This window comes from Mirounga leonina, unplaced genomic scaffold, assembly GCF_011800145.1.
Source record: "Mirounga leonina isolate KUSES-001 unplaced genomic scaffold, KU_Mleo_1.0 Mir_53, whole genome shotgun sequence".
Classification (NCBI taxonomy): Eukaryota; Metazoa; Chordata; class Mammalia; order Carnivora; family Phocidae; genus Mirounga; species Mirounga leonina.
Genome location: NW_023270807.1, coordinates 81,977,597 through 82,004,953, shown reverse-complemented (window position 1 = coordinate 82,004,953; position 27,357 = coordinate 81,977,597). Strand labels below are relative to the sequence as shown.

Sequence of the window (27,357 nt, the reverse complement as noted above, 5' to 3'; positions counted from 1 at the left end):
CTCTTGAGCTCCCTAAGCTAGTCTTCAAACCCCAGTTCAGGAAATACTGGTATATTTCAGGGTCTGGATTCAGACTCCCTAGGTTGAAATCTCAGCCCTGCCCATAATAAGCTTTGTAAAGAGGCCAGGTTACTTGACTTTAACTATTAAATAAGGATAATTCCATCTGCCGTTTTAAGATTTTTTGTGAGAAGTAAATAAATAATAAGGATGTCCACATTTTCTCTATTTCCAATGCACTGAAATATGCCTGCTTGCAGCTCTGTCCTTAGCTAAATAAGATCTAGGAACACATCCCACAGTTTGTTACCTCAAAGCCTAAGACCAAATAGGAGGTTTAAAGCCCCTTCCTCCCTGAGGAATTCCATTATAAAAACATCACAAAACCTAATTAATGTTTTACATCATCAAAACACTGACTAAATTAAAATCTTGAGTTAAGAAGAAATAAAGATTTATTGCGTTTTGCATATTGTGCTGCCTTTCTCTTGAGCACACAGTAGGTTGATTTGCAGGAAGTAGGCAGGGGCTAAAGTAAATAAGGACATAGGTAGGTGCCATCCTGGGATATAGGAGTAGATATAACACTTTCACTAGGTGTACTCCAGACTTTGGAGGTATATAGTCCTGTCTTATAAATAGAAACCTACAAGTTAGGAAGACTGAACTATAAAAGATGTCTTGGAGTAGTCACTCATCTTAAGGTTATTAAACTAAATAGGAAGAAGAGTGAGTTGGAAAAAAATCCACATAACTCTATAGATATCATTTGAGAATGCATGAGTGCAGAATGCAAAGCGAATGTAGGAAAATATAAATGGCTTTAGTGTAAAATGGGCTTTCAAATGGACTCTGATCTGTTGAATTAATAAGTAGGTATGAAATAATAGGTATGAAACATTGAAGTAAGAATTAATACCTATTCTTCTGAAATGATTTTAAAAAAATAGAAATGGAAGGAAAACTTTCAAACTCACTCTATGAGGTCAGCATTACCTTCATCCAAAACCAGACTCCACTAAAAAGGAGAATTATCAACCAACAACCCTAATGAACATAGATTCTCACCAAGATATTAATTAATAGGAATCAACAGTACATTAAAAGGATTATTCACCACAACCAAGTAGGATTTATTCCTGGGCTGCAAGGATGGTACAACATCCACAAATCAATCAATATAATACACTACATCAATAAAGGACAAGAACCATATGATACTCTCAATAGATGCAGAAAAAGCATTTGACAAAATACGGCACCCTTTTTTGATAAAAACTCTCTGCCATGTAGGAATAGAGGGAACATACTTCAATATCATAAAAGCCATACACAAAAAATCCACAGCAGATACCATCCTCAATAGGGAAAAACTGAGAGCTTTTCCCCTAAGGTCATGAATATGACAGGGATGTCTACTCTCACCACTGTTGTTTAAAATAGTACTAGAAGTCCTGGCCTCAGCAATCAGACAACAAAAAGAAATTAAAGGCATCCAAACCAGCAAGGAAGAAGTCACACTTCACTCCTGCAGATGACATGATACTCCATGTAAAAAATCTGAAAGTCTCCACTAATAAATTGCTAGAACTGATGCATGAATTCAGCAAAGTTGCAGGATATAAAATCAATGCACAAAAGTCAGTTGCATTTCTATACACTAACAATGAGACAGCAGAAAAAGACATCAGGGAATCAATCCCATTTACAATTGCACCAAAAACCATAAGATACCTAGGAATAAACCTAACCAAAGAGGTAAAAGGTCTATACTCTGAAAACTATAGAATTATGAAAGAAATTAGAAAGCATTCCATGCTCATGGATTAGAAGAACAAATATTGTTAAGATGACCATACTACCCAAAGCAATCTATACATTCAATGCAATCCCTACCAAAATACCACCACCATTTTTCACAGAGCTGGAACAAACAATCCCAAAATTTGTATGGAACCAGAATAGACCCCATATAGCCAAAGTGATGTTGAAAAAGAAAACCAAAGCTAGAGGCATCACCATTCCAGACTTTAAGGTGTATTACAAAGCTGTAATCATCAAGACAGTATGGTAGTATGGTACTGGAACCAAAACAGACACATAGATCAATGGAACAGAATAGAGAACCCAGAAATGGACCCTCAATTCTATGGTCAACTCATCTTCAACAAAGCAGGAAATAATATCCAATTGAAAAAAGTTTCTTCAACAAATGGTGTTGGGAAAATTGGACAGTCACATGCAGAAGAATGCAAGTGGACCATTTCCTTACACCATACACAAAAATAGTCTCAAAAAGGATGAAAGACCTAAATGTGAGACAGGAATCCATCAAAATCCTAGAGAACACAGGCAGCAACCTCCGTGACCTCAGCAGCACAACTTCTTGCTAGACACGTCTCCAAAGGCAAGAGAAACAAAAGCAAAAATGAACTATTGGGACTCCATCAAGATAAAAAGCTGCACAGCAAAGGAAATAGTCAACAAAACTGAAAGGCAACCTATGGAGAATGGGAGAAGATATTTCCAATGTCTTATCAGATAAGGGCTAGTATCCAAAATCTATAATGAACTTAGCAAACTCAACACCCCAAAAAACAAAAAATCCAGTCAATAAATGGGCAGAAGACATTAACAGACATTTCTCCAAAGAAGACATCCAAATGGCCAACAGACACATGAAAAAGTGCTCACCATCGCTAGGCATCAGGGAAATCCAAATCAAAATCTCAGTGAGATACCACCTCACACCAGTCAGAATGGCTAAAATTAACAAGCCAGGAAATGACAGATGTTGGCAAGGATGTGAAGAAAGAGGGGAACCCTCTTGCACTGTTGATGGGAATGCAAATTGGTACAGCCACTCTAGAAAAGAGTATGGAGGTTCCTCAAAATGTTAAAATTAGAGCTACCCTATGACCCAGCAATTGCCCTACTAGGTATTTATCCAAAGGATACAAACATAATGATTTAAAGGGCCACATGCACCCCAATATTTATAGCAGCAATGTTCACAATAGCCAAAATATGGAAAAAGCCCAGATGTCCATCAACAGATGAATGGATAAAGAAGATATGGTGTACACACACACACACACACACACACACACACACACACTGGAATATTACTCAGCCATCAAAAAGAATGAAATCTTGCCTTTTGCCACTACATGGATGGAACTAGAGGGTATTATGCTATGCGAAATAAGTCAGTCAGAGAAAGACAAATACCATATGATTTCACTCATGAGGAATTTAAGAAATAAAACAGATGAACATAGAGGAAGTGAAGGAAAATAAGATAAGATGAAAACAGAGAAGGAGGCCAATCATGAGACTCCTAATTTTAGGAAACAAACTAAGGGTTGCTAGAAGGGAGGTACATGGCGGGGGGTTGGAGTAACTGGGCGATGGGCATTAAGAAGGGTACTTGAAGTAATGAGCACTGGGTGTTGTATGCAACTTATGAATCACTAAATTCTACCTCTGAAATTAATATTACAGGTTATGCTAATTAAATTGAATTTAAATAAGAACTTTTAAAAAAAGAAAAAAAGAAAATGCTTAAAAAATGATAGTTATTGGATAGAAATGATTTAACAAAAGCTTCTAACTGGACCATCCAGTTTTAAATTAGAAGAAAAAAATGCTGTTATGTTTAATAAATATATACTACTATGGTTGAGATCAAAGAGTAATATAAGTGATTTGAGTAAATTATATTAATAGATGATCTTGTCCCATGTGCATTTAAAGAATAAGTAGAGAGTTAGCTGGAGTAATTGACGATCACTATTTATTAATTCCCTATCCCAGAAGATGACACAAGGCAACAGACAGGAGACTTACTTTTGATTGGGAAGGCTAACTTTCAATAACCATATCTTCCATGGTGACTGATAAAGGACCAAGCTGTCTTTATCAGAAGAGGTTTGAAGTGCATTTTGAGGGTAAGATCCTCAGGGTATTCATGCACAAGTCTTCAATGACTTAATGCATCACTGATCAGTGTTGTAGTTTGCTCTGCTAGTCTGATAGTACTATGAGACTTCCTGAGAAATGCCGTTAACTCAAGGCTGACATTCAGCTGTTAGAATGGTTAGACATGAATCCATGCCAGCTGGCAATTTAGCTACAGCCCTGAGCCCTTGCTGTCACCTTGTTAAGGTCCTGAGTTGTCCTAGATGGGTGAGAAGAGGGTCTCCTGTGAGACTCACCAGCCAGCAACTGTAGTTCCTGAATCTGTCTACCCTGGCAAAAAAATGGGCCCAAACTCTGGGTGGGGGCGGGAGGTTATACTCCTGTTGATGACAAATAGCATCCATATGTGAAATGGCTGGTGCCTATCTGGTCCCCTGGGAATGTGACTAACCCCATTGGCTGGTGCTTCCCTCCACTATGACCACCTGTGGAAACATGACATCTACAGTGTATAAATAGTATCTGCACTAACTATCTCGGCCATTCCGCCTTCACTAACCCCACAATGCCTTGCTGCTCTGACTTCACTGGGCATGGGAGGAGTGGCTGAGAACCTTTCCTACACTGATTCCAGGGAATGAGAAACAGGCTAAAGTTACAGAAGTCATCCAAGTTAAACACCCCCAGTTTCAGCCTTTGGCCAATTAAATTAGCTTTTGTATTTAATAACAGCAAAATATGGGAACATTTTACCAGATTCCATCCAATTTGCAAGCCTAAATAATGTGGGGTGATGGTAATTCTTGATTAATAACTTCAGCCTGGCCTGAACATTGTGAACAGAAAGAAGAAAGAAATTAAGTGCAGAAGGCACCCAGGCCTCTGCCACACAAATTCTAATAACTTCAACATCAATTTTGTACAAGTACAAGGCTTGTTACCTTGTTTAGTGGCCCAAGTTTAATTTAAGAATCAACTGTCACAGCTTGTTCAACTCTCAGTAATGAGAGGCAATTTACTCAAGAGCCCTGTTATCCAAGAACCTTCCAGTGCACACACCATGAGCAGAGCAGGAGCACTGTATTATTTTAAAAGTTATATATTTTCTTTATGTAAAATTTTGTTGATCTATGTTTTCATCATTAACTCTCATTAGTCAAAACAGAATCAGCTCCTAATTCAGTTCTAAACTCTTCACGGGAACTCATTTTTGTTGTGCTTTAGAAATAAATGCCAAATATTTCTAAATAACAATATCCTAAAGGAAGAGGCCCCTTTGTTCCTTGTATTAAGAAAATGATGGAGGGCAATAAGAAAAATATTCTTTCACCCAAGAACTACTAACTAAACAAATAGTAAATCCAAGATACAACTTTAAAAGTGGAAAATGATTTAAAAAAAAAAAAGAGGCACTATACCTGCTGTAAATCCAGTGTAATTGTCACATAATGGTATTCAATTCCATTCTTAATACTGGGACTCTGCCACCAAGTGTTCTTTCCATCAATAGCATTTGTAATCGGGTGTCTCTCTGTTGAATCAGCAGCAATATGTGGAAGGATCAAAAAAAAAAGATCATATAATGAATTTATAGCTGTTGCTTTAAAGAAAAAAGTAAAACTAAGTTGAAAGCATCATCATGTGAATATCAAACATCAAAATAATATAGAGAGAAAATCATATCTTCAACAGAATTAATTTAATGCCAACTTTTTCACAACACTCTATAAGGTAGCATGAAATGCCTCAATAGTTAGGCTGTAAGAGAAGAAGCAGCTCAACACTCTGGTCATCAAATCAAATAGGTGACTTTAAAGATTACTACAGAACTAAAGTGTGAAGAAATAATACTGAGATCTAATGGATGTGTCAGTCAAAGAGGCAAAAACTCTACTGTTTGAGGCAGCTCTAGTATGCCATTCACTTTGTGAACAAAAACATGAAATCCTGAATTGTGGTTGAAAGGTACTTGAAGATTTACCCTTCTGACACATTCATTATTACCAAGACTTGGGCAGTCCAGTATGTATCTGGGTTTAATATAAAATGCTGTCAAATCCATCCTATGAGACTTTTTGCAGTCAGGCCTTAACTGGCCAACTTCCAACCACTATTTAAAAAATATAATGAAAGATGGGGTGCCCGGGTGGCTCAGTCAGTTGAGCGTCCAACTCTTGGTTTTGGCAAAGGTCCTGATCTCAGGGCTGTGAGTTCAAGCCCCACATGGGGCTCCATGTTCAGCCAGGAGCCTGCTCAAGATCCTCTCTCTCCCTCTCCTTTGGCCCCTCCCCCTGTTCATGTTTGTGTGTGCACTCTCATAAAGAAGTATATCTTTAAAAATATATATATAATGAAAGATACTCCAAATCTCCCATCTAGCATTTTCCCATCCCCATCATCACTAACTCAATGGAGGAGTCTGGACAATAATGGTAAGCAGGGAGAGAAGAGCCCACGGAACTCTGTCCTACCAACAAAACGTGGATCTTCCCTCACCTTTACTCCAGATAGGTGAGAACAGAACCCGGTGTGCAAATTAAAAGGAAGACTGGAGATAGACGACAGGAGGGTGGACAATCACCCCACCCCGCCCTACCCCAGCAGTCTTTTCTTGCCATCCCTTTCCTTCTTGCGCTCCTCACACTTTGCATTTCCTCCAGCTTAGCACTGTGCCCCTCACATCAGCAGCCATTACCCCTAAGGTACCAAAGCCCTCATTCTGGTTTGGTTCTTAGTCATGGGTTCTTATCTGAAATCTGTTCTCCTTTTCCAAGTAACACAAATTCCGTTTTTTGTTTTTTTGTTTTTTCTTCTCTTCTAAAAACAGGCTCAAGCTCATTCACAGGCGAGGATGGCAGGAGTGGAGGTGGATGGAGATGTTCCTATTTCTATTCCAAGGGCTGCGCTAAGGTACTTAACTTCCTAAACTCTCACTTGAAAGTCAACATATTTAACCATTGAAATGTAAGCAAACCGGAGGCTAGCTTCCCTGCTACTCTTCTGTACATTATGGATTGCATATGACTTGGGGGGTCAGTCTTGAGAATTTTTTAACACTACTTCTCTGGGGAGATGTTTAAATAAATGGTCTAAGAGTAACCTTTTAGAGTAAAACAGGATCTTTTTTGTAAATGGAAGGAATACTTCAAATAATGAACAAACCATATCACTACAAGGAGCAGTCATGGACTCTCCATTTGCCTACATGATGTAGTAATGTAAACAGGTACTCTAATGTAATGGTGATGAAAAAAGCATGAGATCTGGAATAAGAAGAGCTGGAGTATGAGGAGCTAGATATTCCACCTGGTTCCACTATTTGGTATTTAACCATGGCAACTCACTTACATTGTGTGTGCAATTCTTGAAATAGGGATAACAAAACTCCACTCCACAGCAGGGGTTCCCAGATTATTTTTCAGAAAAAAAGTAAATTAAAAAAAAATGTATGTGAGAGAGATTTGTGGAACTGATATGAGTTCTGGCTCTTCATTGATGCAAGTCACAGTAACCTCCAGTCTACTTTACTGTCATTTAATATACCATCACTATTATTTCATCAAATAATGAACAACTGAAACCAACAAAAGTTTTAAAGAACCATAATTTTAAAATGAAGAAGAGTTCTTTAAAATGTATTCATTTTGTTGTCATTAAAAATTTAGAATTTCTCATTTTCTCATTTTTCCATGGACCAGTTAAACATACCTTGGATGAGAACTCTAAACTAACACGGTTACCAGAGGAACATTAGAGCTATTAATATTCTAACCAGTATGCATATACATAAAATAAATTATACATCTGTTCAAAATGTACACTGTTCTGAATCTTAATTAGAGCTGAATTGCATTTAATAAAAAATTTGAAAAGAACAACAAAACCAAGGAAAATGAAGTTCTCAATGCAATAGGAATTTCATAATAAAGTGAAATCCTCTTCAAAAGAAAAATTTTTATTCAGACTGAATATTCTTTGATTATATTAGTTTTATTACAGTAGCCTGCTATGACTTGTTTAATTAAAAACATAGAGACTATGTTCTCCAGTTACTTATGGGAATATGAGAGCATAGGACAGGACAAAAATATTCTATTTTTATTGATAAATTATTTAGTTCAGCTAAACACTGGATGGATTTTGTTTTGTATCAAGTCTTACCACATTTGCAGTCCACTGAGATGAGGCATCCTACCTCATTACTGAAAAGTAAAACTGCTGAATGTATTTAATAATTAGCACTTGTTCTGTTGAAGCTAGGAAAGGTCAGGTCTTTATAATAATAGCAAATACCATAAGCAAAGCCAAATATCAAATAAATGCCCTTGTGGTATCAGTGGGTGCTGAAATTGGCACATTAGGAGTCAGAACCATAAGTGAAATATTTCTGGCATTGCTTCTGAAGAAAAATAAATATCACAGCAAACATTCCCCAAACATCTTCCGGAATCTTCTTTACAGACTGTGGGTTTAATATGTGACCGAAAACACACACAAAACCACATTTCCAAATCAAATTTGTGGCTCTTAGGTAATTCTGAGAGAAGCTATCTAATTGGAAATTTTGATATCTCCCAACTCAGGTCAAATTGATAAGAGAATTAGTCACAAAAATGAGGATTGGGAGATGAATCAACAATTAACCAAATCCCCATTATGAAAGTTTAATCATAATTAATTTGCAAATACTGATTAATTGTTGGCATACTTCCCTTATTTAGAATGAGATAGAAACTTATAACATCCTCAACAGGGATAGCTACACAAGTCATTCCAAGGGCTAACTGATCAGAAAATTGGCGAGGGAATCATTGACGAGGTAAATATTTCAAACTGCTAGTTTTTAATTGGAAAGCACAATCTATTAACAGGAAGTTCAAGTTTCTTTTTCTTTGTATGGTAGTTGAGTACCTACCTGCCAGATTTATTCTAACTGTTCAATGAATTTGTAAAACTTTATCATCTGTTGCTCCAACTTTTCCTAAAATATATTCATGTAGTTTATTGCTAGATGTTTATTCTTATAGGGTATTGTTCTTTCTAAATTTCTAGTTCCAAAACAGGACTTTGAAATGTAATGAAGTTGGTAGCTTAAAATTAATCACACAAAGTAAATCCAGACTATAAGTTTAAAGAACACTTCAGGTAAATAAAAATGAGGAAATACAAAAAATATCTCCTTTGCATAGTGCTTAGTTACTAAAACATTCTGTTCACTATTGTCCCAATATAAAGCTAAATTTGCCTAAATACGGATGCTTCCACTGAGACACAAAAGACTGAAGGGGGAAGTGACAGGGTCTCTCTTGGATTCAATTTGGCAAATGCATCTCATCCATTTTTTCCAACCAAGAGTCTCCATTCAATTATTTTCCACCCCAATCTTTGCATCTTCCTTCTATTCTGTCTCTGTGACTGTACATAGTTTCTTGTTTTTCTCCTTTCCTGGAATACCTTTCCCTCTAATATCAGGTAATTAGGCTTTTTAATGCCCAACTAAGTCTGACCTTCTTGGAAATTTCTCTTGATACTTCAGTTCCCACTAATGTTTTCCTTCTCAGAAATTCTACATCACTTATAATATGTACCACTAGGTATATAAGCCCTGAGTTTATAGTTTCAAATATTTGTTTAATTGCTTTCTATATTCAAACCTTATCTATCTTAACATTGTATTTATAGGAACTATAAATATGTGTATTTATATTTATATACACACACACATATACATGTATACACACACACACAATTTTACACACTTTAACTCTCCCTCTCTGCCCAGTCCAACCTAAACATGCATTCACACACTCCCAACCACCTGCCCATCACTCCCACTCCATCCCAACCATTTCTATGCCTCTGGGCTTTCTCACATTCCTCATGAAATCATCAAGGCTACCAGTCTAAACCAATGGCAGTTTCTCCCCATCAGGCTTCATTTTCCTCCCTAATGAACCTAAAGCTCATAGTCCATCAATTCATTTATCTTCTGGCCTTTACTTCCATTTTCTTGCCACCTTATCCTTCCATTCCACTTTCTCTGTAAAATTGCATGAGGCTCAGTACAAACATTTGATTCTTCCATTTTACCCCATATGGAATTCTTACTTTATTCTCATTATGGCTCAGCAATTTTCCTATTCCCCGAAAGCAGTTAATCAAAATTTTACTTCTTTCCTTAACAGAAGACTCAGACACATATCTTAATGAGAAAATCAAGAACATTAAATAATAATTCCCTCCCAAATACTTCCTTCTCTCTGCCTCTACTCATCCTCCCTCGTTCTGATTTGATCAGTTAAAAGATATGTGTCTCTTAATTCAAGGCTTTCCACCTCTGTTTAGTGACTCATCCGTTTTTACCTCTAGAGAACTACCACCCCCACCTTTATCCTCAACTTTATCCTCAACTTTCCTGGCCTCTCCTTTCACTGAAACTTGTTCAAATGCCTCCTGACTCTGAAAACCTTCAATACACCACATGTTCCTCTGTCGAAGTCCTCCACTCCCTTTCACATCAAAGATATTTGAGGGAATATTCCTACACTCCTTTCTTTCCTCTCTACCACTCATTTATCAACCTTGTGGTGTGACTTTTGCCACCATCAGTCCACTGACTGCTTTAACAAGGTTACCAATGGATCCCATACTCTCAAAACCAAGGAAAATCTATTTTACACTTTGCTTACTCAATTTCTTGGAAGCAGTTAACATTGTGGATTACTCATTCTTCCTGAAAATTCTTTCCTTTCTCACATGCATGGTACCTGAATCTTCTGATTTCCTTCCTTGGATTCTGTTTCTCTTTATTGCCTCTCTTTATTATCTCTAGATTCCACTTAACCTACCTCCCTTAGTTTTTGATATTTCCATAAGGCTTTGACCTAGGTCCTTTGCCTTTATTGTCCTATACAAAAATAAGCAAACAGGTAAGATGTGTTCCATCACTCCCCACTCCTATGCCCATACCATGATAATCTACGTCATAGAAATAACCAGAGCCGTTAAAAGGCAAGGAAGGTTTGTGATGGTCGCCATCTTCTTCTTATTTTTTTTTAACATTCTGTGATACACAAGACCACCAATTTTAGTCACAAAAGTCCCAATTCTCCAAATAAAATAATGTTTTCAGCATCCCTAAATTATACAATAGAGAGGCGACTATGCGTTCTTCCTTTTAACCAGTTCCAGTAAAGAATGCACAATGCCTTCCAACTTTCTTTTGAGATAAAAAAATGTAGACTGTGAGAGAAAACTTCATTTTATAAGCTTTGCAACTTAAAAAGAGAAGGAAACTAAGCAAATTTTAAAATAATATAATTGTGAAGTTTTATTACTCACCTCACTGACATTAAGTATTTACATTATTAACCTCCCCAATATATATTTGATAATTTCCCAATGTGTATCTCTAAATCAACCTCCATCTCTAGAATTCTTGCATACCACCCTCCCCTTCTCCATATAAGTTCTTTACCTGTTAAACCAAATTACTCATAATTAACTGAATGTATCATGCTGTTCCATACCTCCAAGACTTGCATATGCTTTTTCTTTTATAATACTTTTCATCTTACTCTTATTTTTGCAGCACATGGGTCACTTTCCCCCAGGAATACTTAAATAACCTCTCTCATGTTCCCTTAACACTCTATTTACTTTTCTGCTTCTCCTATTTCCCCTTTCAGTCTCTTAAGGGCTACTTATGATTTACCATTATGCTTCAATACAATGCATTGCTAATAACAGGTGTTCAAATGTTTGCCAAATAAATACATAAATGAATCTGAGATGTCAGTGGAGTTCATAGAAGCCAGCAAGGGGGCTTTGTATGACACTTGTCCTTAAAACACTCCTCTTATGGTGTTTAAGAACCTCCATAATCTGGTTCCAGGCTCTGCACAAGATTTATCTCTACGTTCTGCCTTTTGATGCTTTTAGTTCTAGCCATTCCTAACTACTTGTAGTTCCCTGAGCAAGTAAGTTTTTCTGTCTTATTCGGAAGTCTCTTCTTGGCATTTCTTCTTCTCTTCCCACTCTCTCTTTTACCTGCTCAGCTAATACTTGTCCTTGGATCTCGGCTTAGATATCCCTTCTTTTGGCAAGCCTTCATTTGCACCAGGACTGAATTTGTGACCCTCCTCTCTCTCCTTCAAGCCCCTCTACTGATTCTTTACTTTGGACTTTTTGCCCATTTCTTCATTAGTTGAAGTGAGGGACCACACCTTATTCCTGCTGAAGTTGAATCTTCACCAGAGTACCTGGCACATAAGTGACCAATGAATGACTAAAGCCTACATTAATAACCACATCCTCAGATACTATTCTGGAAGTAGTAAACCTAATGACTGGCACAGGTCTTCAGCTAGAAAACCTTCCTCAAGTAATGTACCTAGTACATATAAAGAACTCCAGTGATGTTTGTCAGATGGTAGAGAAAGGGTATAAAGAAGCTCCCTTTCCCAAGTTCCAAGTTCCAGGAATTTGGGAGACCACAAACCCTTTGACTTTAATGCAACTTCACCTCAAAATCTCTCAATTACAGATCCTAGCCAGTGCCAGGCAAATACGTATTAAAATACATACGGTATGGATTGCTGCTGTTTTGATTGCAGATTCGACACTGAGGGTTCCTCACGGGCTGCCCAGGGACATGCTCTACCAATTTGCAATACATTTCAGGTCCTTTTTCTCCACATGTTGCATTTGTGGTGATGAGAGCATTAGAAGCAAGATTCAGGACAGCAGGAAATAAACCTGAAAAAGAAGGACAAATGAAGATTTGTGGGCCAGAAACAACATGGTATGATTTTGGTGCATTTTAAGATGAAATTAAGATAGGATATTTTTCAGAGCATTAAATTAATCGAAAATTAAATAATCAGTGATAATTGAATATTTGACTTAATTAAGTACTCTATATAAATAGCATGTGTTCTCAAATGAACATTTCTTTTTGGGTCTTAAATATAAAATCTAAACCTATCTTCTTAATTTTTATTTATTTGAGAGAGAGAGAGTGAGAGAGAGCACATGAGAGTGGGGAGGGTCAGAGGGAGAAGCAGACTCCCTGCCGAGCAGGGAGCCCAATGCGGGACTCGATCCCAGGACTCCAGGATCATGACCTGAGCCGAAGGCAGTCGCTTAACCAACTGAGCCACCCAGGTGCCCCCTATCTTCTTAATTTTTAACCTCTAATACTTAATTAGGAAGAAAGTCCCATCTCTAACACACACTTAAAAAAAAAATCTTCTCAGACTGTTGAATCTCAGATCTCTACCTCTGAAACAAATAATGCAATATATGTTAAGAAAAAAAAAGAAGAAGAAGGTAGCAGGAGGGGAAGAATGAAGCAGGGGAAATCGGAGGGGTAGATGAACCATGAGAGACGATGGACTCTGAAAAACAAACTGAGGGTTCTAGAGGGGAGGGGGTTGGGAGGATGGGTTAGCCTGGTAATGGGTATTGAGGAGGGCACATTCTGCATGGAGCACTGGGTGTTATGCACAAACAATGAATTATGGAACACTACATCTAAAACTAATGATGTAATGTATGGGGATTAACATAAGAATAAAAAAATAAATAAATAAAAAATAAAAAAATTAAAAAAATCTTCTCTTCATGTTATTGGCAAAAGATCCATCTTCCATCTTCCATTTCAGCTATTTTATATCTAACAGTAAACTATAACCATATGTAAAGGTTTTGCACAAGTTTGCATTTATATTTTTTGTGGTCATTTTTATGTTCCAATTATTATTTAGCATTAAGTGGTTGTTATAATTCCTTTATATCCAAACTGGAGAAAAGAGCAAATGATAAAAAGATTTTGGAAAACAATTCTTTACTGCCTTCTGTGCTATAGGGCATATTATATAGCAATATATTATCAGAAACAACAAGTATAGTAGTCCATGATCCTACCGGCAATTATTTCTTAGATACAATAGAATTTTAAGCTTGCTCAGATAAAATCACAGAGACCCATCTTAGTGTAGAGTTGAGAAGGCCCTTCATTCCAAATGAACTCAGGTCTTTACTTGCTACAACTTAATGTCAATTCTGCTTCATGTATACATGTCTAGTATTTGTATTTTATGGATCTATTTTCAATGACAATATAGTAAAGTCATTTATCAGAAGCCACTCTAACTAAAAAACTTGTCTTGGAGAAAGTACATTTAAGATTACAGATAATTTGACTCAGTTTGTATAAGGAACATGCTAACCATTTAGGTGGTCTCTGCTCTATACACATGCCAAGTAGGTCTACATTAACTCAACCACTGATAGAAAGTTCTTTATTAACTAAATCTTACGTCCCAGTGTTTTACTGAGATCCCTAGAGTTTTGAGTTCATCAGTGTTTTCTTCCCTATCTTCAAACCTTAGCACATGCTAGGTACAGAGTAAGTACGCAATATATTTGTAAAATGAATGGATTATAAATACTGGCCACATAAATGTTCTTTGCATTATCTGCATCTTCATCCTCCTCCTCCTCATCAGCATTATTGAATGTTTATAATGTTCCAGGAACTATTCTGTCAGGCACTGTTCTAGCACTCTATCTCTTGGACTAATTTGCTACAAATGATACCCTTAGGAGCTACATGCTATTATTACCCTTATTTTATTGAGATGTTCAGTAACTTGCCTATGATTGCAGCTAGCAAATAGCAGAACTGTGATTTGAGCCCAAGAAATCTCGCTCCAGATCTGTCCTCTTAATCACTATACTGCATGTCCTCTACTATATCATATGAAACTACATAAATCTATTGCTAACTTGTGGTCCTGGTTGATCTTAGAACTGCATTGAAAGAAATAGCAGTACAGCAAATAAAAAAGATTTTTAAATAATTTTGATCTCTTTTGTAATCATACTCAACAATTTCAAAGAGGTAAGCAAATTCATAAGACCAGGCAAGATCACAATTATTGTCTCAGTCACTCTCAGGGTCTCCCAAAAAGCTGACTCCAAACAATCTCTCTCTTCCCTCCCTTACCACACTTTTACCAGTTTCTAAAATCCCTCTGGTTCTGCTGCTCCAATCTAGCCATGCCCCCACCCTCCCAGCCCTCCTGCCTTGTGCTTTTCTCCAGCTAATAGTTACTTGGGGTTTCCAATTTTTCCTTGTTTGCCAGATGTTCAGAACTTATTTTTTTTGAGGATTTTTTTTTATTAAGTTCAATTAGCCAACATATAGTACATCATTAGTTTCAGCTGTAGAGTTCTCTTATTCATCATTGCATATAACACCCAGTGCTCATCAGATCATGTGCCCTCCTTAATGCACATCACCCAGTTACCCCATTCCCCCACCCCCTTCCCTTCTGCAACCCTCAATTTTTTTCCCAGAGTCCAGAGTCTCTCATGGTTTGTCTCCCTCTCTGATTTCTTCCCATCCAGTTTTCTCTCCCTTCCCCTATGGTCCTCTGCCTTATTTCTTGTATCCCACATATTAGTGAAACTAGATGATAATTGTCTTTCTCTGCTTGACTTATTTCACTTAGCCTAATCCCCTCCAGTTCCATCCAAGTCAATGCAAATGGTAGGTATTCATCCTTTCTGATGGCTGAGTAATATTCCATTGTATATATGAACCACATCTTCTTTATCCATTCATCTGTTGAAAGACATCTTGGCTCCTTCCACAGTTTGGCTATTGTGGACACTGCTGCTATGAGCATTGGGGTGCATGTGCCCCTTCTTTTCACTACATCTGTATCTTGGGGTAAATACACAGTAGTGCAATTGCTGCATCATAGGGTAGCTCTATTATTAATGTCTTGAGGAATGTCCATACTGTTTTCCAGAGTGGCTGTACCAGCTTGCATTCCCACCAACAGTGTAAGAGGGTTCCCCTTTCCACATCCTCACCAACATTTGTCATTCCTTGTCTTATTAATTTTGGCCATTCTAATTAGTATAAGGTGATAGCTCAATGTGGTTTTGATTTGCACTTCCCTGATGGCAAGTGATGTGGAACATTTTTTCATGTGTCTATTAGTCATTTGTATGTCTTTTTTGGAGAAGTGTCTGTTCATATCTTCTGCCCATTTCTTGACTGGATTATTTGTTTTTTTGGGTGTTGAGTTTGAGAAGTTCTTTATAGATCTTGGATATCAGCCCTTTATCTGTTATGTCATTTGCAAATATCTTCTCTCATTCCGTAGGTTGACTTTTAGTTTTGTTGACTGTTTTCTTTGCTGTGCAGAAGCTTTTTATCTTGATGAAGTCTCAATAGTTCATTTTTACTTTTGTTTCCCTTGCCTTTAGAGACAGAATTTACTTTTTACTCAATTGCAATCACTATCTTATTCATTCTTCCTGATGAGTTTATTTCCCCAACCCCCTTGTTTCCCTCATCTGTATGCTCTGACCCCCTCAATGAGACTTTCTGCCTATGTGACATGAGTAGAGCTAATATGATCAGATGGTCACTGTCAGAAAAATATTAGCCATTCATAAAGCTACTGTTATATATTTCATGAGGAAATGTAGAGTGTTTTCTAAATGGTAAAGTACTATAAGTACAAATGTTATTTATCTTTTTTTTTAGTTTTACTTATATATGCAGACTTATTGGAAACTACCTCAATTTTGTGAGGTTCACCACATTACAAATTTTAAAATAATTTGATCATTCCCAAAGCATTATCTCTTTACCTTATTTTATTCTCTAGATTGGTAAATGATATATGATTAAATAAAATTTGTCTATCTTTCTCTTCTATCATTCATTGCCATTTTGCATTTAACTGTACAATTATTATTTCATCAAATATGGATTGAGCACAGTATGCCAGATACCACAAAAGATTTGAGAATGAAAACACTATTAAGATAGGCTTTCTTGTGAGAAGTGATATGAGATGAATCTCAAAGGAAAAATAGTAGTTTATCTGGTAGAGAAAAGGAAGTAGGGAAGAGCAAACACAGCAGGCAGAGGGAACAGCATATGAGTATGGACTTGTTTCTGAAAGCTTATGTGAATTTTGAGTGACTAATGGAGTTGTTGTGATTGTTTTAACCCATAAGATTAGGTGATTGTTTAGACATGGATACAGATCCAGGTATATAGATATACAGATACAGATATGGCTACAGATCTAGACACATAGAGATTACACAGAGTATACACAATGGTTCACATATACATCAAAACAAACCACTGCCTATTTGTCACTGTCAGTAATTTGTTTTAGTGGCATTTTTTTACAGGTCTTCATAATTTTAGTGTATACTGTAGAACAAAATAGGTAATTAGAAGGAAGACATATGCCAGGCATCCTGTTTCTAGGACAAAACTCTACCTCTCGTCTTGCTGGCCTGCAGAGTAACTTTAGGTAGTTAAACCCCTTCTAATCCCTCCAAACAAAACCAGTTTACTTATACAAAAGCCATCTCTGGCAGTGGCCATTCATCTCTAAAACTGCCGCAGGACACTGTCAGTTTTGTTCTGTGATCTTTGTCTCCTCCCTCAACTTTGACTAGTTCTGACTTTGACCCTGACCTTGAGTCTGTTTCACAGATTGGGTAAGACTCCCCATGCCCTGGTGCAGCCCTGTGTAGGACCTGATTTGAGTTGGCTTGACCTGCACTTTCTCAGGTCTGAGTAATCATGGGAGGGGGCCAGAAAGGAAAGACGACTGGTGAAAACTATTTTATTGTATATTGTAGGGTCTGAAAATATAGAATTGGATTACATTCCAATCCCCCACAGAATTAAATGAATAAAATGTGAGCAAAATGACATGGCTGTAAAAGAATCACATGTAGAGAAGTAACACTGATTCAGAAGCTATTTCATATTCATTGATAGGACTTTTAATCGCTTGGTCACCCCATTGCATAGATTTCATCAGTCTCATTTTACAAATGAAGAACGTGAAGCCCAGAGAAGATGAACATTTTGCACAAAATTATGAATTAGTAAGATTGAAAACTAAGATTTGAACTCAGCCCTTTAACCTAGAAGACTTATTCTTATCAGGGCATGAAGAAGAGACAAAACCTGGTCCTCAGCTTATCAGTTTACATATTTAATAGAAGAAATAACTTGCCCAGTCACCACACCTTTGTTGCTTCATAGACTTTTCTACTCCTAAACAAAGATATTAATAAAATTTACATTTATTATCTTTCAGTTCTTTCCATTGATTTGTTACACTTATTAATCATGTGCTCAAAATTAACCTTTTCAATTTAATTGCCTTGCTTTGTGGCCAAGGAACAGTTGCCTTTTGAAGTTTTATCAGCTATTTTGCTGTTTATTTTTTTAAAAAGTCAGTAAAGTATATTGGTCAGGGAAGGTCTCCAATTAGTTGCTAACAACCAATTTGAAGAGTCAGTCAATATCTGAGCTTTTATTGAATCTTCAGCAGGTTGTATTATAGATTGCAGCCCATTTTCATTATATGTTAAATCTATTAAGCTGTTCCTATTTATTCCCACTCAAAAGCAGGAGCGCAATATTTATTGCTATATTCAATATGGGTTGCTTGGTTAAGATTATGTAAACACTGTGAGTGTAAATGAACTACAAATAGCTGGTGAACCTTTATAGAGTATTGACTTACAGCCTCTTAATTCAATTTGAGGTCATGTAATGTTAATGACATAAAAGCCAGTCGTCATTACCCATATGATTATGATTGACATTTTTTTCTGAATAGTGTCTAGACTAAGTAAATTTAGTTGGATTTGTGGCATAACAAAGTCTGAACAAAAACAAATATTTATTCTCCCTATATTATATATTTTATTAGAGATAGGAATATGATTATTATATAGAAAATAATATATATTCTGTTATATAATGTATACTATAATAAATAGTCTAGAAAAAGCTAAGTTTAATAGCAGGTGAAAAATAGAAATTTTTTACAATATGGCAAACATTTAGAAAGTTCACCAAATTTCCAGGTGGATGTTTTTATACTATATTTGCTACTCCAAATACTGTGGTGTGTTCATACACATTTGCATGATTGTGATGATTTGTAACCTCAAAATCCCACACTCTGGTTTCAAAGGGCAGAAGCACTTTTAAAACCTGCATGTAGAGGTTCTACTTTTAATAATTATGGAGTAGCTTCCAATGAATCAAACCCCTCACAAATTACAGCTATGACTTCTGAACAAATTATATATTTTTAGAAACCCCCAAAACCTGAAAACAATGGAGAACAACCCAAAACAGATAAGGTAGGAGGGATGTGTATGCTTAGAAAAAGGAAGATATTGGATGTGTTTCAGACTGCACCAGGCACAGTGGTGAAAACACAAATAGAATTCCACAGCTCCTCTCATCTGTCTGTCTTTTTCTAAACAATCTTGAAAAACCAGAGAACAAAACTAAGAACAGCCATAGCTGCAATAAAGTGAGAAAAAAATGCTGGAAAAGAGAAAACCACATAAAAGGAGCCAAAAATATGTGTATAAACTCTTCCCAAATCCTTCACTGACGCCAGACCTGAATATGGCCCAGCCTGTACTCCAACTGGGGCTAAAAGAACAAAACAGAAATCTATGGTAGCTGCATTCCACAGGGGAGACTACAGTTTAGTGTTTGAGTCCACACAAGTTAGTCAACTGGTATAACACAAAAATAAAAAATGGAGGACTATTCTTCAGAAAAACATAACAGAATCCTGGGTTTCTACAATGTATGATTCACAATGTCCAGACTGCATTTTAAAAAAATATATTAAATGTACAAAGAAATAAAATGCTACCCATATTTAAAGAAAAGCAATGAATAAAGACCAACATTGATATCAACCCAATGTTGGAGTTAGCATACAAATATTTTTAAGCACCTTTAAACCTATGATCAAGGACACACACAAAAAATGCTTATAAGGAAAAGACAAATAGGAAATTCCAGTAGAGGAATAGAAACTACAAAAAAAAAACAAAAAACCCACCAAATATAAATTCTAGAACTGAAAAATGCAGTATCTAGAATATAAAAAATCATAGCATGGGATTAATAGAAAATTGGTTGAGAGGAAAAAAAGTGTAAATGAACTTGAATATAAAGTGATAGACTCTTTTCCTAAGTCTTTATTTTTTAAAAATTTTTTAATTTATTTGAGAGGGAGAAAGAAAGAGCGAGCACGAACAGGGGGGAGGGACAGAGAGAGAAAGAAGCAGACTCCCCACTGAGCAGGGAGTCTGATGTGGGACTCAATCCCAGGACCCTGGGATCATGACCTAAGCCAAAGACAGACGATTAACTGACTGAGCCACCCAGGTACCCTCCTAAGTCTTTAAATACATTTTAATGTTTAAAGAAGAAATTATAATGCTGCAGGGGGCAGGGAGGGTTACAATGTATGTTAATGTAACACAGATGACAATTATAACAAAGATATGGGGGTGGAAAGATCATGGTAAGTAGATCTATATATTTCCAAGGTTCTTTTTTTTTTAAATTTTATTTTATTATGTTATGTTAATAACCATACATTTCCAAGGTTCTTGTGCTTTACAGTAAGTGGTAGATTATTAAAAAGATTGACAGCTTCAAATGTTTGAAAGTTTGTGGAGCAACTGGAACTCTACCCCACTGCTGTTGGGAATATAAATTAGTACAACTACATTAGAAAAGAATTAGACATTTTTTTGTTTGTTCATTTTTTTAATAAATTTAAACCTAGGCCCCTACATTCCACCCTTAGGTAAAATCCCAAGAGAAATAATAGTACATGTCTATGAAAAGACCTATGCAAAATTGTTCATGGAAGCTCTTATTATAATAACCAAATCTGGATACCGCTCAGGTGTTTATCAATGGGAGAACTGATACAGAAACTGTGGTTTATTCACACAATGGCACACTATTCAGCATTAAAGTGGAGCAAACTACTGATACATGGAAAGAGATGACTCTCAAAAGCATTATGCCAAATAAAAGAAGCTTTACCAAAAAAGAGTGCATATTCTATTATTCGTTTATTTGACTTTTTAGAACAGACTAATCTATTGGGAAAATAAAACAGAAAAACCTGGTTGATTTGAGGGGTAGAGACTGACTGGAAAGAGGCATCAGACCATTTCTGGGGTGATGGTAATATTCCTGATAGGAGTTTGTATTATACAAGTGTATACATCTGTTAAAGCTTACTGAATGTTACACTCAATGAGTGCATGCTACACCCAGTGAGGACGTGTGCATTTCACTCTAGGTAAGTTTTACCTTAAAAAAGAAAGTAAACCAATATTGAATTCTAGTTAATGATATTCATGATGAAGAGTTGAGGATGAAGTTTGCAAGGGATCAAAATATAAGATGGAGAGTTATGTGCAGATGGATAGATGTATAATAGAGCAAATATAGTAAGGTATTAATTTTAGACTCTAGATGCTGAGTATATGAGTGTTTATGATTCTTTCAACTTCTCTGTATGTGAGGAAATTTTAATAAAATTTGGCAAAGAATCTATAGAATATTATACATGCATATATATGTATGTATATATCTATATATAACCATTATATATATACACATATATGTAGATGCACATATGTATATATATGATTTATATCATTCTTTGGCTTTTATAAATTGTCAATACCAGTAACAATAAAATTTTAAATTGATATTTCTTAAATCAAATGTGGCAAAGTTTGTTGGATACCACAGAGGAAAACTATCTTTTCAATCCCCTTCAGAATCAGTAGAAACAAACAAAAGCAAGCACAGTATCAGCAAAACAGCTGAAAGTCTCTCCAAGACCTCAGCAGGCCAGCAGTCAGCAGGTGACTCTGTTTTCCCTGTACAGCTCTCCAATCCTTCCAGCTTTTATTTCATAAAAATAAAGAACTTTGACTTCGAATCATATTTAATACACAGTGTTGTCTTTTGAAGACCTACAAGTGAGTTGGAGAGAAATGCATTCAACGTGCTAGTAAGCGATCTCCTGTGGGGCGCAGTTCAGACTGGTTTCTTAGGCTTGAGGTGGTATTTCTCTAGGTGACGAACTAGAAGGCTGTTAACTGGTAGCAAAAAGTATTCAGTTAAAAGAAGCCTTGTAAGAATTTAAATTATACGAATGAAGAAAATAATTCCCAGAACCTAAATGGCACTGCTAGCTTTCACACCCAGTTACTGTAATCCCAAATGGATTAGAATTAGTAAAACTCACTGGCCTCACTCCCCTCCCTGCTCTAAAGGAAAATCCCTTTCACCTCCTCCACTATTCCTCAGTTTTATGCCATCCAGTTGTCCTTTCCCCATCCATAGGCATGTTCACAGATTGACTTCCATCATAGTTTTGTAACTCCTGAAATTTATTTCCAAATTTCTCTGTTTTAAGAAAGCACTTCTTCAGCCTTCTTATTGTAACTGAAGCCTTGATTTCCTCTGACAGTGACACTGTAGATCTGCCTGGTGGATCCCTAGATCCCCTGGGAAAGGAAAAGTAGCCTCCTCCTGGCTTTTAACTGCTACTTACAAATCAGTTCCTCTTGTCACTTATAACTTCTTTTTTAAAAAGTTCAAATCAGGGGCGCCTGGGTGGCTCAGTCAGGTAAGCGTCTGCCTTCAGCTCAGGTCATGATCCCAGGGTTCTGGGATCAAGCCCTACATCGGGCTCCCCGCTCAGCGGAAAGCCTGCTTCTCTCTCTCTCCCTCTGCCGGCGGCTCCCCCTGCTCTGCGCTCTCTCTCTCTGTCAAATAAATAAATAAAATCTTAAAAAAAAATAAAGTTCAAGTCATCCACCCATTCCTCTTGCTCATCTCCATTACTGGCTGACTTCATGAAGACCAACCACAAAAATATTGCTAATTGATTCGGTTATTTTTACCCCCCAGTTTTCTGCCACTCACCCTCAAAAGGTGAACATAAACCAGCCTTAATGTTATTCCACAGAAGCCAGAAAATGTTAAAAGGCACTTTGAGAACAAATATGTTTTATTTCTCACTATGCTAAGATTTCTGCTTCCTATTTATTTATTTATTTATTTATTTATTTATTTAGGTCTTTAGTTTAACATCCTTTCTCTCTCCTCATCTGTCTGTCTATACTTTTATATAAGGATATCCTATCCGATCTTACCTCTACTGCAATGGTCCCCTAACTAGTCTTTCTGCATGACTCCACTTTTGTTCATCTTCCATGGTGTCATGGAAATTATCTTCCTAAAAATTAAGTCTGATCACATCACTTTTTTTTTTTCCAAGACCTCTATGTCATCCTATAGTAGAGCAGCCCCTCCTTGGTCCTCCAGACATTTATAATCAGGCCCCTATCTACGTCTCTAAACTTATCTGTATATGTCACATGTACTGACACCTTATTCTTTACAACTATACCAGGTGCTTTGTTGTGCATCATCTCATCCATTATCTCATCCATTCTACAATATCTTTCTTTTTCTGGGCCACGGTCATCCACTCACCTTTCATGACCCAGTTCAAATATCCCTGCTCTGTAAAAGTGTTTCCTGACTTTGCCACAAAGAATTTGTTGTTTCCTTCTTGAGGTCTACAGAGTACTTAGTTGATATTTTATTATAACCCTCATCACACTGAAACTTTAATATCCTTACAATGGATTTCTACTCTATAACATCATTGAGTATAGAGAAAACACTAGCTACAGGCACTCCAATTTAAATTTATCGAGTGAGAAGAAATAGATGTACTTGTGTAATCTTTCTAGAGAGAAATCTGGCAAACCAAAGCCATTAAAGTGATCAGACCCTTGATTTGGTAGGACTCTGTCTTGGCACTCTAGCTCAGTGAAATAATTCAAAGAACCCAAGCGATTTGAAAACGTGGTGGATCTTTACCATTTCTTGCCTGTCCAACATCCAGCCTCCATTTCTATTCCTAGGTAATTGCCACTGTATTTAGTACAGAGGGTATGCGGTACCCTCCTGATAAGGAAGTGAAAGTAGGGGAGATCTTTCTTCTTCCCTTCCTTTAGCAGCTTGGACATGTGCACATGACTTCAGCCTAGGGCTCTGCATCTTGAGCCCTTGAAGAACAGGGTTGGGGAATAAGAAAAATAAGATGACAGTGACAGAGATAAAAGTACCAGTGGTGGGGGGGAAGGAAGGCATTAAGGGCAACGTTGCTAAAAAGACCCTGACTAGATTGTTCAGGCATTGAAACCTGGAAATGGCCTTGATGAGCACCATCTCCCAAGCCTTGTGTTCAGAACTTTCTGCAAATTAGTTATGTGATCTAGTTCAAATACATTTCTGCCTAAGTTAAACAGTATTGGTGATTTCTGTTGCTTCTGGTCAAGAAGCCAGGTGGAGACAAAGACCCATATTACGTTTATACATTGCTCTACACCCACATATGCCCCTAAAGACAGACACACACACACACACACACACAAGCATGCATACCTGTACACATACACAAAGATCAAGAGGGTAATTTTATTGTAACTAACAAAATAGATACATAAGCAGCTGCTTCATTTAAACATCTTTAGGACAAAATGTGAAGGAGCAGTAGTGACAACTATCACAATTATTTACAGAAAGACCCAATGCTTATACAATGATCATGATCCGAAGGGGCCACTTTAAAAATTCTGCTTCACAGTGGAAGTTTCCTTTTTTTTTCCTTCTTCTTCTTCATGTGCTCTTTTTTGATTACCTTGAACTGTTTGAAGTTTGGTAAACCATCACTTAAAAATGATGATAGCCTAACTCATGTCTTTAAAGAAAATCTTTCTAATGTAGTCTGGCAAAAATAATTTCTAAATATATATTTCTTGTTTTCATCAGTCTAAATATTCAGCTAAGTGAATATTGTAGACTAGTTGTCTTCATTGTCTGTGCCTAGCATATTACAATTTGTTATTACTACTCAGAAATATTGATATATATGTTTATATATTGGCATACATATTATATGTATTTTAATTTCTCAAATCACGTTTCTTGTTAACATCTATAGTCCAGCTTGCGAAGACCATCACTAACATAATTGATAACAGATGGTACGAAGCAATTTGCTATGGAAAAGTCATCCAGTCAATGACTTCTCTCCGATATAATATAGTCAATTTCTTAATAACTTTAAAAAATCATCGCATATTGTTTACAACAATACATTATGTATCTCTCTCTCTCTCCCTCTCCCCCTTTTAACCATCCTAGTCTTGGTACATGATAGTTCTCCTGCTTGTTCATGCCAAGCACCTATCACCTCTCAAAGAATAAGAGGAAACTGTTTGAATATCTCTAACTTTCCATTTAAGTCTTTCAGGTCTGTGGAGCATTGTTAAAAATATTCATGCAAGCAAACAGAGCTGTTTGCAAGTGGTTCAGTATTTGAAAGACAAAAGAGAACCTGCCAATTTAAAATGTTCTAAAACACATCAAGGAAGAAAAGGAGATACTTGTCTGTTGAAATTCTGAGCTATGTGGGTGTGTGGGAACACACTGGTATAAAACAAAAATGGGATAAAACAAAATGTTGCCGAAGAGAATGATTTCCAGCTGTGCACTGCAGGAAGTAACTCAATGCTCTTGATACATGATGCAGATGAAGAGTTTTAGAGAACTAGAAAATCGGTCCAATTTGAACTAATAGCCATCCAGACACAACAATGCTTGTAAGCTGGAAAAAAAAATAATGTTGAATCCAGTTGTTCAGAGGGAAAAAAGAAAGAAAGAAAGAAAGAAAGAAAGAAAGAAAGAAAGAAAGAAAGAAAGAAAGAAAGAAAGAAAGAAAAGAAAAGAAAAGAAAAGAAAAGAAAAGAAAAGAAAAGAAAAGAAAAGAAAAGAAAAGAGCGAGCATGTATTCTAGTCCTGCCTCGCATTTATAGGCCTTTCAAATTTGTATTGTACTGTTGCTTAGTTCTGCCTTTTCCAGTTTCCAAAAGAAAAGGATATTTTTGGAGGCTTCTGAGTTAGTTTGGTCTCCTTTCTTCTTTTTAAATAAGAAACCAGTACATGCACCTCTCTGGAATTAATTTTAAAAACTGTTTACTCCCTTCCTTCTCAGCAGATTAAGAAGAAAATGTAAGTATTTTCATTATCATCAGAAATAAACCAAATGTAACCATATGTACTCCAATGGCTCTTAAACCTGTTTTGCTTATAGACTATCAATACCACTCTATGTAGCAAATATTCTTACTAAAACAAGGACCATGAGGGCCATTGTGAACTCAAATGCCATCTAGCCACTTGGCCTGGACAAGCACTATGGGATTTTACTAAATTCCTCACAAAGGGTATCACTTATCTTATTAAAACAGGATCACATCATGAATTTGCCGTAACCTAAAACTTATGCATACACAAGCTGGTAACTGCCATTGTAACCCAGATCTCTGGTAAGAACACTAACAGGTGCACCAGGAAGGGACGGAACAATGTGTCTGTCTCCATGACAATGACTTCAAGTAAGGCATTTGTACCCAAACTTCTTCAAACTCCTCCAAACTTTTTTCAGAACCAACTCTTAACTATCCTATGCCTGGTAAATTGAAGTTGAACATACTACCTCTGATCAATAAAGGCTTCTTGAAATGCAGAAGAACAACAACAAAAAAATCACATTTAGCAAACTGTCATTCTTGGGCTAGATTGAATAGATTCTTTATCTCAGTTCAAATTGACCCACTCAAAATACAGGTCCCTGCTATTCCCACTTCCATTGCTTATTGAGTATCCAGTGGACTGCTCTGATCACAAAATTTCCAGTCCTTTCACTTTGCATGGAAATCTTATCCACTCTCCATGTAAAATTAGAATCTACAAACTACTTTGTTTTGTTTTTTAATGTTCCACTTGTACAACAATCCTGATTCATCCTAAAGGTTTTCAAAATCCTATGATGAAAAATAATTATTATAGTTGGGATACTTATTTAGAATGTTCTACCATAAGGGTACTCAAAATATTCCTTGAGGGGGTGGCAGTTGGGGAGAAATAGATTGCTTCCAACTTCTTCCAACCTCACTTCATCAATATCAGCGGAACATATGTTCAGTATCTGCTCTCTTCTGCCTGGCTTACAAAACCAAACCTATAAACTAGATGTCTCTTTGGCAGGTCTGCCTGCAAACTCAAAATGAGAAGTAAAAAAGGCAAGGCAAGGAAATGCAAAAACACTTTTAAGTCACTGAAAATGAAACCGAGAGCCTTAAATTGGCAATTACCCCGTAACAGAGGTGTTTGCACTATTGAAAACAAATCGAAAACTTTGTGTCTATCTGTGGTTAACAATCCAAAATGTAAAAATAAAAATATGATAAATCTCGAAGCTAATTGCTATGCAAGGAGCATGACCTTGCATTTGCATCCCTCAAACAAAAATTCAGAAGGGGCTCATGTAAGCTTTGATGCATACAATGGCAGCAGGAAAGATGCTGTTCCCCATGGGCCCTGCTCTCTAAGGACTGCTAGACAATTTCTTACCCCTAATGATGAAACAGATATATTAA

At 36.6% G+C, this 27,357-nt stretch overlaps 1 protein-coding gene across 1 annotated transcript in view; it reads right to left on the bottom strand.

Moving 5' to 3' along the window:
* LAMA2 (laminin subunit alpha 2) overlaps positions 1–27,357 on the bottom strand; it is a 617,443-nt gene that overhangs the window by 452,299 nt on the left and 137,787 nt on the right. Inside the window, exons 2-3 of the mRNA XM_034990595.1 lie at positions 12,508–12,678; positions 5,340–5,452 (exon numbers count right to left, since the gene is read on the bottom strand). Coding sequence (XP_034846486.1) covers positions 5,340–5,452; positions 12,508–12,678 — 284 coding nt within the window. The remainder of the gene's footprint in view (positions 1–5,339; positions 5,453–12,507; positions 12,679–27,357) is intronic.